A 17,757-nucleotide genomic window follows, 5' to 3' on the forward strand; every position below is an offset into this window, starting at 1 on the left:
CTCTGCTGGATCGGAGTTCGTGGGACGTCATCGAGCTGAACGTGTGCTGAACTCGGAGGTGCCGTACGTTCGGTACTTGGATCGGTCGGATCGTGAAGACGTACGACTACATCAACCGCGTTGTTCTAACGCTTCCGCTTTCGGTCTACGAGGGTACGTGGACAACACTCTCCCATCTCGTTGCTATGCATCTCCATGATCTTGTGTGTGCGTAGGAAATTTTTGAAATTACTACGTTCCCCAACAGTGGCATCCGAGCCAGGTTTATGCGTAGATGTTATATGCACGAGTAGAACACAAGTGAGTTGTGGGCGAGACAAGTCATACTGCTTACCAGCATGTCATACTTTGGTTTGGCGGTATTGTTGGATGAAGCGGCCCGGACCGACATTACGCGTACGCTTACGCGAGATTGGTTCTACCGACGTGCTTTGCACACAGGTGGCTGGCGGGTGTCAGTCTCTCCAACTTTAGTTGAACCGAGTGTGGCTACGCCCGGTCCTTGTGAAGGTTAAAACAACACTAACTTGACGAACTATCGTTGTGGTTTTTATGCGTAGGTAAGAACGGTTCTTGCTCAGCCTGTAGCAGCCACGTAAAACTTGCAACAACAAAGTAGAGGACGTCTAACTTGTTTTTGCAGGGCATGTTGTGATGTGATATGGTCAAGACGTGATGAGATATGAGTTGTTGTATGAGATGATCATGTTTTGTTGAAGTTATCGGCAACTGGTAGAAGCCTTATGGTTGTCTCTTTATTGCATAAGATGCAAGCGCCAAATAATTGCTTTACTTTATCGCTATGCGATAGCAGTAGTTGCAAGAGCAATAGTTGGCGAGACGACCATGTGACGACACATTGATATAGATCAAGATGATGGAGATCATGGTGTCATGCCAGTGACGATGGAGATCATGGTGTCATGCCAGTGACGATGGAGATCATGACGATGCTTTGGAGATGGAGATCAAAGGCACAAGATGATGATGGCGATATCATGTCACATATTTTGATTACATGTGATGTTTATCTTTTATGCATCTTATTTTGCTTAGATCGACGGTAGCATTATAAGATGATCTCTCACTAAATTTCAAGGTATAAGTGTTCTCCCTGAGTATGCACCGTTGCGAAAGTTCTTCGTGCTGAGACACCACGTGATGATCGGGTGTGATAAGCTCTACGTTCAAATACAACGGGTGCAAGACAGTTTTGCACACGCGGAATACTCAGGTTAAACTTGACGAGCCTAGCATATGCAGATATGGCCTCGGAACACTGAGACCGAAAGGTCGAGCGTGAATCATATAGAAGATATGATCAACATAGTGATATTCACCATTGAAAACTACTCCATCTCACGTGATGATCAGACATGGTTTAGTTGATTTGGATGACGTGATCACTTAGATGATTAGAGGGATGTCTATCTAAGTGGGAGTTCTTAAGTAATATGATTAATTGAACTTTAATTTATCATGAACTTAGTCCTGGTAGTATTTTGCAAATAATGTTGTAGATCAAAAGCTCGCGTTGTTACTTCCCTATGTTTTATATATGTTCCTAGAGAAAACTAAGTTGAAAGATGATAGTAGCGATCATGCGGACTGGGTCTGTGATCTGAGGTTTATCCTCATTGCTGCACAGAAGAATTATGTCCTTGATGCATCGCTAGGTGACAAATCTATTGCAGGAGCAGATGCATACGTTATGAACGTTTGGCTAGCTCAATATGATGACTACTTGATAGTTTAGTGCACCATGCTTAATGGCTTAGAATCGGGACTTCAAAGACGTTTTTGAACGTCATGGACCATATGAGATGTTCCAGGAGTTGAAGTTAATATTTCAAGCAAATACCCGAGTTGAGAGACATGAAGTCTCCAACAAGTTCTATAGCTAAAAGATGGAGGAGAATAGCTCAAGCAGTGAGCATGTGCTCAGATTGTCTGGGTACTACAATCGCTTGAATCAAGTGGGAGTTAATCTTCCAGATAAAATAGTGATTGACAGAATTCTCTAGTCACCATCACCAAGTTAGTAGAACTTCGTGATGAACTATAGTATGCAAGGGATGACGAAAACGATTCCCGAGCTTTTCATGATGATGAAATCGATGCTGGTAGAAATCAAGAAAGAGCATCAAGTGTTAATGGTTAACAAGACCACTAGTTTCAAGGAAAAGGGCAAAGGGAAGAAGGGGAACTTTAAGAAGAACGACAAGCAAGTTGCTGCTCAAGTGAAGAAGCCCAAGTCTGGACCTAAGCCTGAGACTAAGTGCTTCTACTGCAAAGGTATTGGTCACGGGAAGCAGAACTGCCCCAAGTATTTGGCGGATAAGAAGGATGGCAAAGTGAACAAAGGTATATTTGATATACAGATTATTGATGTGTATTTTACTAGTGTTCGTAGCAACCCCTCGGTATTTGATACTGGCTCAGTTGCTAAGAGTAGTAACTCGAAACGAGAGTTGCAGAATGAACAGAGACTAGTTAAGGGTGAGGTGACGATGTGTGTTGGAAGTGGTTCCAAGATTGATATGATCATCATCGCACGCTCCCTACACTTTCGGGATTAGTGTTGAACCTAAATAAGTGTTATTTGATGTTTGCGTTGAGCATGAATATGATTTGATCATGTTTATTGCAATACGGTTATTCATTTAAGTTAGAGAATAATTGTTGTTCTATTTACATGAATAAAACCTTCTATGGTCATACACCAAATGAAAATGGTTTGTTGGATCTCGATCATAGTGATACACATATTCATAATATTGAAGCCAAAAGATGCAAAGTTAATAATGATAGTGCAACTCATTTGTGGCACTGCCGTTTAGGTCATATTGGTGTAAAGCACATGAAGAAACTCCATGCTGATGGGATTTTGGAATCACTTGATTATGAATCACTTGATGCTTGCGAACCATGCCTTGTGGGCAAGATGATAAAGACTCCGTTCTCCGGAACAATGGAGCAAGCAACTGACTTATTGGAAATAATACATACTGATGTATGCGATCTGATGATTGTTGAGGCTCGCGGCGGGTATCGTTATTTTCTGACCTTCACAGATGATTTGAGCAGATATGGGTATATCTACTTGATGAAACATAAGTCTGAAACATTTCAAAAGTTCAAATAATTTCAGAGTGAAGTGGAAAATCATCGTAACAAGAAAATAAAGTTTCTACGATCTGATCGTGGAGGAGAATATTTTAGTTACGAGTTTGGTCTTCATTTAAAACAATGTGGAATAGTTTCACAAATTCATGCCACCTGGAACACCACAGCATAATGGTGTGTCCGAACGTCATAATCGTACTTTATTGGATATAGTGCAATCTACGGTGTTTCTTACCGATTTACCACTATTGTTTTGGGGTTATGCATTAGAGACAGTTGCATTCACGTTAAAAAGGGCACCATCTGAATCCATTGAGACGACACCGTATGAACTGTGGTTTGGCAAGAAACCAAAGTTGTCATTTCTTAAAGTTTGGGGTTGCAATGCTTATGTGAAAAAGTTTTCATCCTGATAAGCTCAAACCCAAATCGAAGAATTGTGTCTTCATAGGATATCCAAAGAAGACAGTTGGGTACACCTTCTATCACAGATTTGAAGGCAAGATATTCGTTGCTAAGAATGGATCCTTTCTAGAGAAGGAGTTTCTCTCGAAAGAAGTGAGTGGGAGGAAAGTAGAACTTGATGAGGTAATTGTACCTTCTCTCAAATTGAAAAAGTAGCTCATCATTGAAATCAGTTCCAGTGATGCCTACACGAATTAGTGAGGAAGTTAATGATGATGATCATGAAACTTCAGATCAAGTTTCTACCGAACCTCGTAGGTCAACCAGAGTAAGATCCGCACCAGAGTGGTATGGTAATCCTGTTCTGGAAGTCATGTTACTAGACCATGACGAACCTGCGAACTATGAGGAAGCGATGATGAGCCCAGATTCCGCAAAATGGCTTGAGGCCATGAAATCTAAGATGGGATCTATGTATGAGAACAAAGTATGGACTTTGATTGACTTGCCCGATGATCGGTGAGCCATAGAAAATAAATGGATCTTCAAGAGGAAGACGAACGCTGATAGTAGTGTTACTATCTACAAACCTCGATTTGTCGAAAAAGGTTTTTGACAAGTTCAAGGTGTTGACTACAATGAGATTTTCTCACTTGTATCGATGCTTAAAGTCTGTCCAAATCATGTTAGCAATTGCCGCATTTTATGAAATCTGGCAAATGGATAACAAAACCGCAATCCTTAATGGATTTATTAAAGAAGAGTTGTATATGATGCAACCAGAAGGTTTTGTCAATCCTAAAGGTGCTAACAAAATGTGCAAGCTCCAGCGATCCATCTATGGAGTGGTGCAAGCATCTCGGAGTTGGAATATATGCTTTGATGAGTTGATCAAAGCATATAGTTTTATACAGACTTGCGGTGAAGCCTGTATTTACAAGAAAGTGAGTGGGAGCACTACAACATTTCTGATAAGTATAATGACATATTGTTGATCGGAAATAATGTAGAATTTTCTAGAAAGCATAAAGGAGTATTTGAAAGGAGTTTTTAAAAGAAAGACCTCGGTGAAGCTGCTTACATATTGAGCATCAAGATCTATAGAGATAAATCAAGACGCTTGATAAGTTTTTTCAAAGAGTACATACCTTGACAAGATTTTGAAGTAGTTCAAAATGGAACAGTCAAAGAAAGAGTTTTTGCATGTGTTACAAGGTGTGAAATTGAGTAAGACTCAAAACCCGACCACAGCAGAAGATAGAAAGAGAATGAAAGTCATTCCCTATGCCTCGGCCATAGATTCTATAAAGTATGCCATGCTGTGTACCAGGTCTATTGTATACCCTACACTGAGTTTAGCAAGGGAGTACAATAGTGATCTAGGAGTAGATCACTGGACAACGGTCAAAATTATCCTTAGTGGAATAAGGATATGTTTCTCGATTATGGAGGTGACAAAAGGTTCATCGTAAATGGTTACATCGATGCAAGTTTTGACACTGATCCAGATGACTCTAAGTCTCAATTTGGGTACATATTGAAAGTGGGAGCAATTAGCTAAAGTAGCTCCGTGTAGAGCATTGTTGACATAGAAATTTGCAAAATACTTACGGATCTGAATGTGACAGACCCGTTGACTAAAATTATCTCACAAGCAAAACATGATCACACCTTAGTACTCTTTGGGTGTTAATCACATAGCGATGTGAACTAGATTACTGAATCTAGTAAACCCTTTGGGTGTTGGTCACATATTGATGTGAACTATGGGTGTTAACCACATAAAGATGTGAACTATTGATGTTAAATCACATGGCGATGTGAACTAGATTATTGACTCTAGTGCAAGTGGGAGACTGAAGGAAATATGCCCCACGAGGCAATAATAAAGTTATTATTTATTTCCTTATATCATGATAAATGTCTATTATTCATGCTAGAATTGTATTAACCGGAAACATGATACATGTGTGAATACATAGACAAGCAGAGTGTCACTAGTCTACTTGACTAGCTCGTTAATCAAAGATGGTTATGTTTCCTAGCCATAGACATGAGTTGTCATTTGATTAACGGGATCACATCATTAGAAGAATGATGTGATTGACTTGACCCATTCCATTAGCTTAGCACTTGATCGTTTAGTATGTTGCTATTGCTTTCTTCATGACTTATACATGTTCCTACGACTATGAGATTATGCAACTCCCGTTTACCGGAGGAACACTTTGTGTGCTACCAAATGTCACAACGTAACTGGGTGATTATAAAGGTGCTCTGCAGGTGTCTCCGAAGGTACTTGTTGGGTTGGCGTATTTCAAGATTAGGATTTGTCTCTCCCATTGTCGGAGAGGTATCTCTGGGCCCACTCGGTAATGCACATCACTATAAGCCTTGCAAGCATTGTAACTAATGAGTTAGTTGCGAGATGATGTATTACGGAACGAGTAAAGAGACTTGCCGGTAACGAGATTGAACTAGGTATTGAGATACCGACGATCGAATCTCGGGCAAGTAACATACCGATGACAAAAGGGAATAACGTATGTTGTTATGCGGTTTGACCGATAAAGATCTTCGTAGAATATGTAGGAGCCAATATGAGCATCCAGGTTCCGCTATTGGTTATTGACCGGAGACATGTCTCGGTCATGTCTACATAGTTCTCGAACCCGTAGGGTCCGCGCTTAAAGTTTCGGTGATGATTGTATTATGAGTTTATGTGATTTGATGTACCAAAGGTAGTTCGGAGTCCCGAATGAGATCGGAGACATGACGAGGAGTCTCGAAATGGTCGAGACGTAAAAGATCGATATATTGGACGACTATATTCGGACATCGGAAAGGTTCCGAGTGGTTCGGGTATTTTTCGGAGTACCGGGGAGTTACGGGAATATGGGGGAAGAAGTATATGGGCCTTATTGGGCTTTAGGGGAGAGAGAGAGGCAGGCCGCGCGCCCCCCCAATGACTAGTCCGAATTGGACTAGGGGGAGGGGCGGCGCCGCCTCCTTCCTTCTCTTCCCTCTTCCCCTTCCTTGTCTCCTACTCCTACTACTTGGAAGGGGAGGAATCCTACTCCCGGTGGGAGTAGGACTCCTCCAGGGCGCGCCATAGGGGCCAGTCCTCTCCCCCTCCTCCACTCCTTTATATGCGTGGCCAGGGGCACCCCATAGACAAAATAATTGATCTCTTAGCCGTGTGCGGTGCCCCCCTCCACCATAATGCACCTCGATCATATCGTAGCGGTGCTTAGGCGAAGCCCTGCATCGGTAGCATCATCATCACCGTCATCACGCTGTCGTGCTGACGGAACTCTCCCTCGAAGCTCTGCTGGATCGGAGTTCGTGGGACGTCATCGAGCTGAACTTGTGCTGAACTCGGAGGTGCCGTACGTTCGGTACTTGGATCGGTCGGATCGTGAAGACGTACGACTACATCAACCGCGTTGTTCTAACGCTTCCGTTTTCGGTCTACGAGGGTACGTGGACAACACTCTCCCCTCTCGTTGCTATGCATCTCCATGATCTTGCGTGTGCGTAGGAAATTTTTGAAATTACTATGTTCCCCAACATGGATGCCCAGGAGGTTCGGCTCCCCCTCGTCTTTCTCCTCGCACTCCTCCTCACGGTCTTCTTCCCACTCCTCCGGCTCTCCGGCGATGCTCGGCGTCAAGGCCGAGCCCGTGGCAGAGACGCCGCTCGGCCGGCGCACTTGCAGCGCCGGCATCGTCACCAACGAGGGCGGCCGGCGCGCCTGCTCGTCGGCTCCTCCGCGTTTCGTCAAGCCAAAGACGGAGCCGGGGCTCACGCCGGTGAAAACGGAGCCGGGTCTCCCCGCCGTGAAGACGGAACACGGCGACGTGGAGCTCGACGACGACGCGGCCCTGGAATGAGCGTGCAAGGACTCCCTTAAGATGGAGAGGGAGCGTCAGTGCGTCGCCCTGCGGTGCTTCGAGCAGCGCCACCGGGGCCACGACGAAGGAGGAGTCGTCGTCCTCGACGACAGTGACGACGACGACGCACCGCCGCCGCCACCAGTCCGCCATGGCGACGCCGGGCAGGGGTCCACCAGGGACGACCGCGTCAAGGAGGAGAAGGCCGACGATGACGACGACGGTGAGGATGGCGGCGACGACGGCGACTACTCCGCGTTCAGCAAGTTCTTTTTTAGATATATTTGCTATGTATAAGCCGCGAACATGTCTAATATATGCCAAAGTTTGCCGAAATTTAGACGTGTTTAGCCGAACTTCGCTAAAGTTTTTTTTTTGAAAAATTTTAGACGCGTCTGGGGCGGCTATGGGCCGGCGGCTGGGGACCAACTCGTCCCAGGCCGTTTTTTTGTGCCGGCTCATCCCAGACGGCGATTTTAGGCGCCCCTGAGAGGCCAACGGTTGAAGATGCTCTTAGCCATGCACCTATTTCAGGGCTTTTTAGAAAGGTCCCTCTCCGAATGGGATTTGCGGCCGTCCCTCTCATCGTTGTTTCTCCTTCGAGTAGGACACTGATAATGTGGCGGGATAGGCTCGCAGACAGTGATGTGACATTATTGGAGTTGCCCTTTCGACACCAAGACCCGCCGTACAAAACCGGGCGGCCAATCACAAGTCACCACGCCACGAGCACGCGGTCAGCATCTGCAGGTAAACCACACGGGCGGCCCCAACCGCCAAAACGACCACCCCGCCCACCAACACCCCACCCTTCCCACCGATAGCCGGGGCCCCCGTGAGCGCGGGACCCACGCGTCGGTGACTTTAAGAGGCCGAGAAAAAGGTCGCCCCGCCTTTGCAGGGGTAAGCCCGCTCGAGATCTATCCCAATTCTCGACCTCACATCCCCTACTCGACTCGACTTCGTTTAAACCCAAACCCTAATCTCGACAGAGCCTAAACCCTAGCTCGGGCGGCGGCGGCGGCGGTCATGGACGGCGGCGGAGGCGTCGGAGGAGGCATGGGGCCCGTAGGCGGCGGGGTGGGAGGCATGGTGGGACCCGTCGGCGTCGGCGGCGGGGGCGGCGGGAGCGACGTGGAGCTCGTCAGCAAAACGCTGCAGTTCGAGCACAAGCTCTTCTACTTCGATCTGAAGGAGAACCCGCGGGGGAGGTACCTCAAGATCTCCGAGAAGACGTCCACCACGCGCTCCACCATCATCGTGCCCATCGCCGGCGTCGCCTGGTTCCTCGACCTCTTCGACTATTACATCCGCACCGACGAGCGCGACGTCTTCAGCAAGGAGCTACGCCTCGACACCAAGGTCCGCTCGCCCTCTCCACGGTTAATTTATCCAACCCTCGCTGGTTTCGCTCTCGCCGTTGCTAAATTTTCCGTTGGCGCTCTGTTCGTTGCGCTGTGCAGGTGTTCTACTTCGATATTGGGGAGAACAAGAGAGGCCGCTACCTTAAGGTGACGCAACGTTCCTGTGGAATTTCTAGTTTTGTCAAATTTGGTGTGGTAGAATTTCCCAATTCGTATATGGGAAATCCATTCTTGAGAAGCTCAACTGTTTAGCTAAAACGGGAAATAGGTGTGTGGATTTAGTAAGGGAAAGGTAGCGTTTTCGTCTTCCTCTCCTGGTCCATTAAAACTCGACTCGTTCTTTTCCTATGTCAAAAAGGTCCGTTTCCTAAAATGGCATATATTGATTTAAATGATGATAGAAGAAGTCTATCAAGTTGTATGCGGAGCATGGACCTACACCTACTTGTCAGAGACAGAGATCTTTTCTGACCAGACTCCAAATTAAGAGGCTGCTTTGGGCTTTGAACCCAAAGGTTGGAGGACCAAAAGGGAATCTTCCCCTTTAGTTAGTAGCTGTGTTTTCTCAGATTTTGGCTTCCCTTAATCTGTTAGTTTCACCTTTACTGTCTGTCTTGCAATCTATTTGGTATGAAGCTGGTAACATCTAAGCAAAAATAGCACCCCTGCTGTCTGTTCATGACAATATTCTACTGTGCAGACCATTATTGGCACTTAACTTGTTCATAGAATTGGTCTTGAATCTTCTGTGGAAAAGGAAGAGGATGCAAGCTAGTCTGGGTTGTGTTTATGCTAATTAGATACTTAACCTGGTTATTGCCTGTGTTATGTTGGAAATTGTATTTCTTTCTACTACTGTGTTTTAGTATGTTGATTTTCCCTCATCTTTGTATGTCCTTCAGTTTTTTCTGTACTCGATGAGATTATATAGTCTTGATACTGAATTGTACTTTCTTGCGTGTTGAACTTGCGTTCGGTTTTGTTGTAAAGTTATCCGTTGTGGAGCACTTGTGGTTCCAAAGATAAACAGAAAATAAATGTCAATGTTCAGACAACCATGGAGGAAATATTTGATCTGAATAGCGTTTTGAAAAGTACCAATTTTGGCATGCTACTGACTCTTTGTCCTTAATAATACTCCATCCGTTTCTTTTTACTCCATCCACGTATAAGATTTGTTTGAAGTCAAACTACACAAAGTTTGACCAAATTTATAATAAAAAATATGAACATTTACAATATTGAAGCTATATGGTATGAAAATTATTTTCATGATGCATCTAATGATATTGATTTCGTATTGTCAATGTTGATATTTTTTGCTATAAAGTCGTTCAAACTTTACGAAGTTTGACTTCTGACAAATTTTATATGCAGACTAAAAAGAAACGGAGGGAGTACTAGGTTGGTTTAATAGGAAATTGGTTGTTTCTCAGGTTGTTTGTCCCTTTATCGGAATCTTCTGGATTTGTTTGGTGATGTTACTGAAAACTATGAGTTAGTACCCTGAATGTATTTGTTGTTGTGTCTTAATTGTGGTCCTCGATTGCAATGGTATGTTTGAGCAACCGAAGATATCCATTGATAGTTCAATATTGCAAATCGATTTTGAGGTTGCCAAAGCCTGACTCATATAACTACAGAGGATACTAAAAGCAAGAGGAAAGGGGATATACTGGCAGAAAACTGAGGACTTAACATCACACAGGCCCTTATAGTGCATTAAATAGTCTTGTGTGTGCTTCATATAAAGTCTCTAATTTATGACTGATCATATTATCTAGTCCCTCCGTTTCCAAATATAAGTCCTTTTTAGAGATTTCAATATGGACTACATACGGAGAAAAATGAGTGAATCTGCACTCTAAACCACGTCTATATACATTCGTATGTAGTCCATATTGAAATCTCTAGAAAGACTTATACTCCCTCCGTTCAGAATTACTTGTCTTGAAAATGGATGTATCTAGAACTAAAATATGTCTAGATACATCCATTTCTGCGACAAGTAATTCCGAACGGAGGGAGTATTTAGGAACGGAGGGAGTAGTAAATTATTTCATGTTGCTTTATTGACTTATATTGTGTTAATAAAAATATGACCTCGACATTATTCAGTTACCTGAACTTTCTCCTAAATGGCTCCGAACAGGTCTCGTTCTGTGAATATTTTATTTAGTTATATTCTATTTTTCTTTATGTTAATTGCCAGAGTTTTTTTTTCATTCTCCTAAATGATTCCAACATCTTCCTATCTTTTTTATTCTCGTAGTGATTTATTTTTGGGGCATGTTGAGGTTTTAACTGCAAAAAGGGATTTTAATAGAGTATTAGCAGCCTAGTTATTTCGGCCTCTCCAGTGAAATTAAACTTTCCTTTAACACAAACAAGAGTGCAGTAGGTTTCAGTTCCATCACATGTCTCAGCAAACATCTTGTGGATGAGGGAATATGCTGTAACATTTGTTTCAAAGTGGATACTGTGGATAGAAACCAGTAATCGCACATGATCATGGATCCGCGGGGTGAACCACTGTTTATCTTTGCTTCTACAGTACATGCTTTCTCTTTGCTTCTTAATTACATGGGGTAGTGTATGTATTTGTCTTGACATGATTACAATATTCACCTGTTAACACAATTCTCTTCAGGTTTCGGAGGCATCTGTCAATAGAAACCGTAGCACGATAATTGTTCCGGCTGGTAGCTCTGGCGAAGAAGGTTGGGAAGCATTTAGGAATGTACTGTTAGAAATCAATGACGAAGCTTCCCGACTCTACGTTCTTCCAAATCATCCAAGTCAGGTATAGCAAAATTACCTGTTTCTCGCTTATTTATGGGCCCCTTAGGCTCCAATGATATTGTTATTAAATTTTCTGATATTTTATTTTTCAGCAACACCTGGAACCTCCAGAGCGCCTTCCTGGCCTTTCTGACGATGTTGGTGCTGGATTTATAGCTGGGCATGGCAGCCAATCTGCATCTGTACCCGAGGTAGATGTTGATGGGCCTCCTATTGAAGAATTTAGTGGCATGGGGCTGTCTAAGGTGATAAGGGCAGATCAGAAAAGGTTTTTCTTTGACCTGGGCAGCAACAACAGGGGCCATTATTTGAGGATTTCCGAGGTATCATATTGTTTATCACTTGTGATACTGATAACTCTACCCCTGTACCAGAGTAAGATCTCATTATTTTCTTGCTTGATTCAGGTCGCTGGAGCTGATCGTTCGTCGATAATCTTGCCGCTTTCTGGTTTGAAGCAGTTCCATGAGATGGTGGGACACTTTGTAGATATAATGAAGGACAGACTTGAAGGAATGACGGGCGCGAACGTGCGCACTGTCGAGCCCAGCCAGAGATGATTAGCTCGACCTTGTGGCACTTACTGCTGTTATGCCTCTAGGATTTGTGTAAGCGATGTGCTGTGTGGTTGCGTAGATCACGCAGTATTAATTCATCTGATGGGGATAATAATGTTTGATGTTTAGTTTTTTCTTTCTTCTGAATTCCGTGGCGAGGATTGATTTGCTTGGGACCTTTTCTGTTGAGGAATAATAAGCAGTATAATGTTCGTGGGTGGTATATGTTGGTTACTGCGTGAGGCGGAGTTAGTTTGAGGAGTAGGATTGCTTGTGTTCTGTGGTATAAATCGCAGGCCTCCGCAAATTGTTATCTTTCACTTTCATCCGTTTGCGTTTTGAAATATTCTGAGTTCGATGTTTCTTAGGCAGTTAACCAAGGTCAAGATTCTACTGCAGAATGATGTTATATCAGGGAAGTTACTTCCTCCGTAAAGTAATATAAGAGTGCGTTTTGGCGCATCTCCTGCCCTTGAGGTGAACAGTAAATTCATCTAAAATGGTAAAAATATTCACAAAATTTAATTTTTTTTGTGATGCTAGATGCTCATGTGTGTGAAATCTGTGTCAAATTTCGTGGAGTTTGAACATTTCAGTAGCTCTCACTAAAGACAAATTTTGAGTCTATAAGAGCATCTACAGTTGAGCGTCTCAAACCCGCGTCAAACGTCCGGACGGACGGCCCATGCGACCCTCGGGGGCGTCTGCCCCGTCGGTCCTGACAATCCTACCCCACCATAATTTGCATCAAATCCACAAGGCATTCCTCCTCCTCCCGCCCCCTCCTACCTTTCGCGCATCCGAGCCCTCGCTGTCCGCCACCCTTGCTCCCCATCCTCATCATCGGTCCCGATCCGCTGTCCTAGATATCGTCCAGAGACTGCGTCCGCCTCATCCGTCGGCGTCCTGTCCTCGGCTTCATCGTGCAAGCCGGAGAACATCGCCTGGAAGATGCGGCGACGCCAGCAGTGAGAGAGGGAAGTAGCGCGGCGTCGCAGGGAGAAGCGGACATGGACGAGCAGTTGTCACTGCCGGACATGATCATTTAGGAGGTGTTCCTGTCGGACATGATCAATGACAATCAAGGTCCGACTCAAATGGAGTACAAATTGGGGGGCACCGCATTTGCAGTTGGGACAACATCCGATCCCAATCCTAACAAGAAGAAGAAGAAGGGAAAGAAGGCGAAAGCAAGAGGTCCGACATTCTCAACTTTTGAGGACATCTTGTTGGTTAAAGTTTGGTTGGCCACAACAATGGATCCAATATGCTGCATCGAGCAAAAAGGAAACAAGTATTGGGAGAAGATTTGGAAGGAGTATCATGATCAAAAAGAAAATGTGGAGTCGCATCCTATCGTGACCAACCGCAATTGGCATCTCTCCAACATCGATGGGGCATCATTCAAGGGGAAGTGAACATGTATGTCGCCTACTACTCACAAGTGACCAAACGCCCTCAAAGTGGTACAAAAGTGGCAACTCACGTAAGCTCAATTGCTTTATCTTGTCATCATTGGCATATGCTTTCTGTGTTTGCATTCTCGTGCTCATACATATATTGTTTGCTAGGCAGCGGTGGCGGCCACTTTGTATCACAAAACGGAAAAGAAGTTGTTTGCTTTTAGCCATTGTTGGATCATATTGAATGGAGTGCCAAAGTGGGCACAACTTGTGATCGATCTCAATGCCGGCAAGAAGAGAAATGATGGCTTAAACTCCCACCAATCAATTGGGTTGGACGATGAAGAGGACGATATTGTCGTCGAGAATGGAAGTGCCATTGTGGCAAAGGACAACCTGCAAGTCATGGGAAACAAGTGAGAGAAGGCAAGAGCATCCCGTGACGCCACGACTATAAAAATGTCCTCCACATGGACGGGCATCATTTCTGCGAGGGAGAACAAGACGAGAGATACAAACTCGTGTTGGATGCGCAAAAGTAGTTTGTATCATGACGTGTATGGAGTTTATTGTTTCATCGGACGAGAGATACAAACTCTGCACATCCACACACCTCAAGAGCATCTACAAAGTTTACTGTTTTGACTCATTTTATCTTTTTTCCCATGAGCTTCTTAGATGTCCGAACAAGCTGAAATTTGACACGAACATCACGCACTGGACCAACTTCCACCTAAAAAAATTCAGTTTTTTTAGTATTTTTGTGAATTTACTATTCATCGGATGCAGATGAGTTTGGACACCGAATTGAATATCCATTTTAAGTGATCTTATATTACTTTACAGAGGGAGTACCAATTTCTTACTCGATTAACATTTTTACATGGTGCCAAATTTTACAGTTTATCTAGTGCCATTTTTCTAGATAACTTTGGAAAATGCAACCCAAGAAAAGTCAGGGCTTCCGAAAACGGTTCTTTCAAAGAGAGGCGGAAGTTTAGCTCCGACCCCGCCTCTGTTGTGGCCCGCTGCGCCTGGAGGAGCAGAGATGGGCTCCCGAGCACGGGGGAGTCGAGCTGAATAATTTTGTTATACAAATGGAGGCGAGAGAGAAGCTGCCATGGGCGTGGAAGAGCCGTTGCTCGTGGGTACGTGGGTGAGCGAGACGATGAGCGAGCGTGCGCTGGGTTGTGAGTGGCTTCAGTTTTTTAATCGACGGCGGGGGCCTCCACTTCCACTCCACAGGCTCTATACTCTCGACTACTTAAATTTTGCGTTGGATCTAGAAGAGCCTGCCAGTCTTTGATTCGGCTCAACAATGGAGATGGTCCTCGCCGCAGCAGCAAACTGTACCGGTGCCTTGTCGTCCAACCACCCCAAAACGTTCCTCAAATCGCGTCGATCCTCGCTCCAAATGCGGGCCTGCAGATCGGGCCCCGACGCGCCGCTCGCCGTGTCGTCCGCCGCCGCGCCGGAGGAGCCGCGCCCGGTGCGCCTGGGCATCATGGGCTGCGGCTCCATCGCGCGCAAGGTCGCGCGCTCAATGCTGCTCGTCCCCGCCGCCGACGTGGCCGCCGTCGCCAGCCGCTCCGAGGGCAAGGCGCGCCTCTTCGCCGCCGACAACGGCCTTCGGAGCGGCACGCGCATCCACGGCTCCTACGAGGCGCTCCTCGACGACCCGGACGTCGACGCCGTCTACATGCCGCTCCCCACCAGCCTCCACGTCAAGTGGGCGACCGCCGCCGCCGAGCGGGGCAAGCACCTGCTCCTCGAGAAGCCCACCGCGCCCTGCGCCGCCGACCTCGAGCCCATCCTCGCCGCCTGCGAGGCCAACGGCGTCCAGTTCATGGACTCCACCATGTGGATGCACCACCCCCGCACTGCCAAGATGCGTCAGCTCGTCGCCGATCAGGACACAATCGGAGACGTCAGATTTGTAAGTGCTCGAAACACCACATTATTATGTTGAAACTGTCATCAATTTCTTTTGAATCCAGTTTTCTTTAGGATCTTGACGTAGCATATGGGGTCCTTCGAATCATGTTGCACGCTTTTATTAATCCCATCCCAGTCCCCATTTCGTGGATGTAAGTTATAATTGTGCTTTCTTGTGGTACAAAAATATTTAATTGTCGATGCAACCCATGACGTATTTGTTGTACCATAGATGGATACCACTTAATAACTTATCACACATCAAAATGCTACCACCTCTCTCTTGATGAAAACATCGCCTCCAAAAAAATATTCCATCTTTATGAGACACACATATGTTAAACATGTGGTTTGATTCCTGATATGCTGGAAGTACAATTACCCTCCTAACCATCCAAACACATAATTAATTCTAAGCGTCAAAAGATTCCCTAGTGAACTCGGTACCCAAGCTAGTTGCGATTTGTCGTTGTATCCAGCACGGGCGCTAGTAGCCTAGTTGCCTTTTCGTACCAACCAATAAAAAAAAACTTGTTGAAATGCTTGAACTCTGCTACTCCATACTGGGTTGTGAGATGATTTTGAACTTTGAACAATCTGAAAAGGAATAGTTTCAAAAACTGTGCCAGAATATGACTTGGGGGGCAACATATCATTACAAAGTACTAATGTCGTGTGTCCATGATGGCTGCATGATGTTCTTACACTAATGAAACCATATAACTTGCGACCTGATACAAAGGTAGAGTTCATCATCCACCACAGGAGGTAATGTTCTTAAACAACAGTGAACACTATAATGACTACATAAATCACCATATAATTCGATGCTCGGTTGCTCACACTCCAAAGGAAGAAGAAAAGAAGACAAAATGTCAGTGCACACCGCACACTACCCCAAGACATGAAAATGAAAAGAAAAACTGAAAGCATTACTAAGCAGGATACAACAGCTTGACAATGGTCTACAGCTTTGGGTTCGGATTAGCATGGTGATACTGCTGGAAATGTTGAAACTGGCATTAAAAGGTGAAACTGAGGTTAACTTTGTCTCACAGTGACTAAAACCTCTCATGTATGAGTTGGGTCCGGGATAGAGAAGACAATGGATACATCACATTCAAATTGCTGCCTGTTAATACCTAAACTCTGGAACCTATAGCACATATGTGGATTCTGAATGTTTATGAGATGATCTATTCCCATTCTGTATGCGTCAAGTGTTCCCCAACTAACAGTGTGATGATCTATTTCCTGACATAACCTCACAGCCGTTGGTGTCAACTTACTTTGAAACTTATACAATTGCCACCGTTCAGCTGTGAAGGTAAATAACTATTTTTGTTCTCTCTTATGCTGCTTCAGATAAACACCATGGTCAGCTTTCTAGCAAACGAAGATTTCCTCCAGAATGACATCCGGGTAAAGCCAGACCTTGATGGCCTGGGTGTGCTTGGTGACATCGGGTGGTACTGCATCCGTGGAATCCTGTGGGCTGTTGACTATGAGCTGCCCAAGAATGTGGTTGCTCTCCATCACCCTGTCAAGAACCAAGCCGGCGTGCTCCTTGCTTGCGGCGCATCGCTCTACTGGGCCGACGGCAAGGTCGCCACCTTCCACTGTTCTTTCCTTACCAACCTGACCATGGACCTCACCGTCGTCGGCACCAACGGTACTATTCATGTCACCGACTTGGTCATCCCGTACGAAGAGAAGTCTGCTCCGTTCAGCGTCGCCTCCAAGACGAACTTCGCCGAACTCTCTACCGGATGGGATCCACATCCGAGCAAGCATGTTGTCACCACGGACCTACCCCAGGAGGGGCTCATGGTCCAGGAGTTCTGTAGGCTGGTGCAGGGCATCAGAGATGCCGGTGTCAAGCCTGAGGGGAAGTGGCCGGGCATCACCCGAAAGACACAGATTGTCGTGGATGCAGTGAAGGCTTCTATTGACAATGGATTTGAGTCCGTCGATGTTGCCAGCTAAATACAACACATAACTGGTGTTCCCACGTTGTATCTTCACCATGATAAATCTATTTACTGAAATAATTTGAACGATTCTTGTCATATTGAGGACAATATTGCAATGATCAAGTAAGAGTTACTACGAATTTTTGTTGTGTATAAATACATGGGGAATATGGATGCTTTGAGTGATCTACAAAGTGTTTTCTACGTCAACCTGGCAAACTGAAATAATCCCAGAAAGCTGTAAAATGGCACTCAGATTCCGGTTTCCTCAATGTGATATTACAAAAGTAAAATAAAGG

General features: G+C 45.0%; 2 protein-coding genes across 2 annotated transcripts; both read left to right on the forward strand.

The window, feature by feature from the left end:
* Positions 1-8,353: 8,353 nt before the first annotated feature.
* LOC123078078 (transcription factor Pur-alpha 1) lies at positions 8,354-12,370 on the forward strand. The gene is made up of 5 exons (XM_044500467.1): positions 8,354-8,786; positions 8,888-8,935; positions 11,439-11,591; positions 11,683-11,913; positions 11,998-12,370. Exons 1-5 carry the CDS (start codon positions 8,454-8,456, stop codon positions 12,148-12,150), a joined length of 918 nt encoding a protein of 305 aa, XP_044356402.1. The 5' UTR covers positions 8,354-8,453; the 3' UTR covers positions 12,151-12,370.
* A 2,277-nt stretch (positions 12,371-14,647) lies between these two features.
* Positions 14,648-17,598, forward strand: LOC123078079 (uncharacterized oxidoreductase At4g09670). Its single transcript, XM_044500469.1, has 2 exons — positions 14,648-15,486; positions 16,851-17,598. Exons 1-2 carry the CDS (start codon positions 14,869-14,871, stop codon positions 17,469-17,471), a joined length of 1,239 nt encoding a protein of 412 aa, XP_044356404.1. The 5' UTR covers positions 14,648-14,868; the 3' UTR covers positions 17,472-17,598.
* The last annotated feature ends 159 nt before the right edge of the window (positions 17,599-17,757 follow it).

Source organism: Triticum aestivum, chromosome 3D (assembly GCF_018294505.1).
Source record: "Triticum aestivum cultivar Chinese Spring chromosome 3D, IWGSC CS RefSeq v2.1, whole genome shotgun sequence".
NCBI lineage: Eukaryota > Viridiplantae > Streptophyta > Magnoliopsida > Poales > Poaceae > Triticum > Triticum aestivum.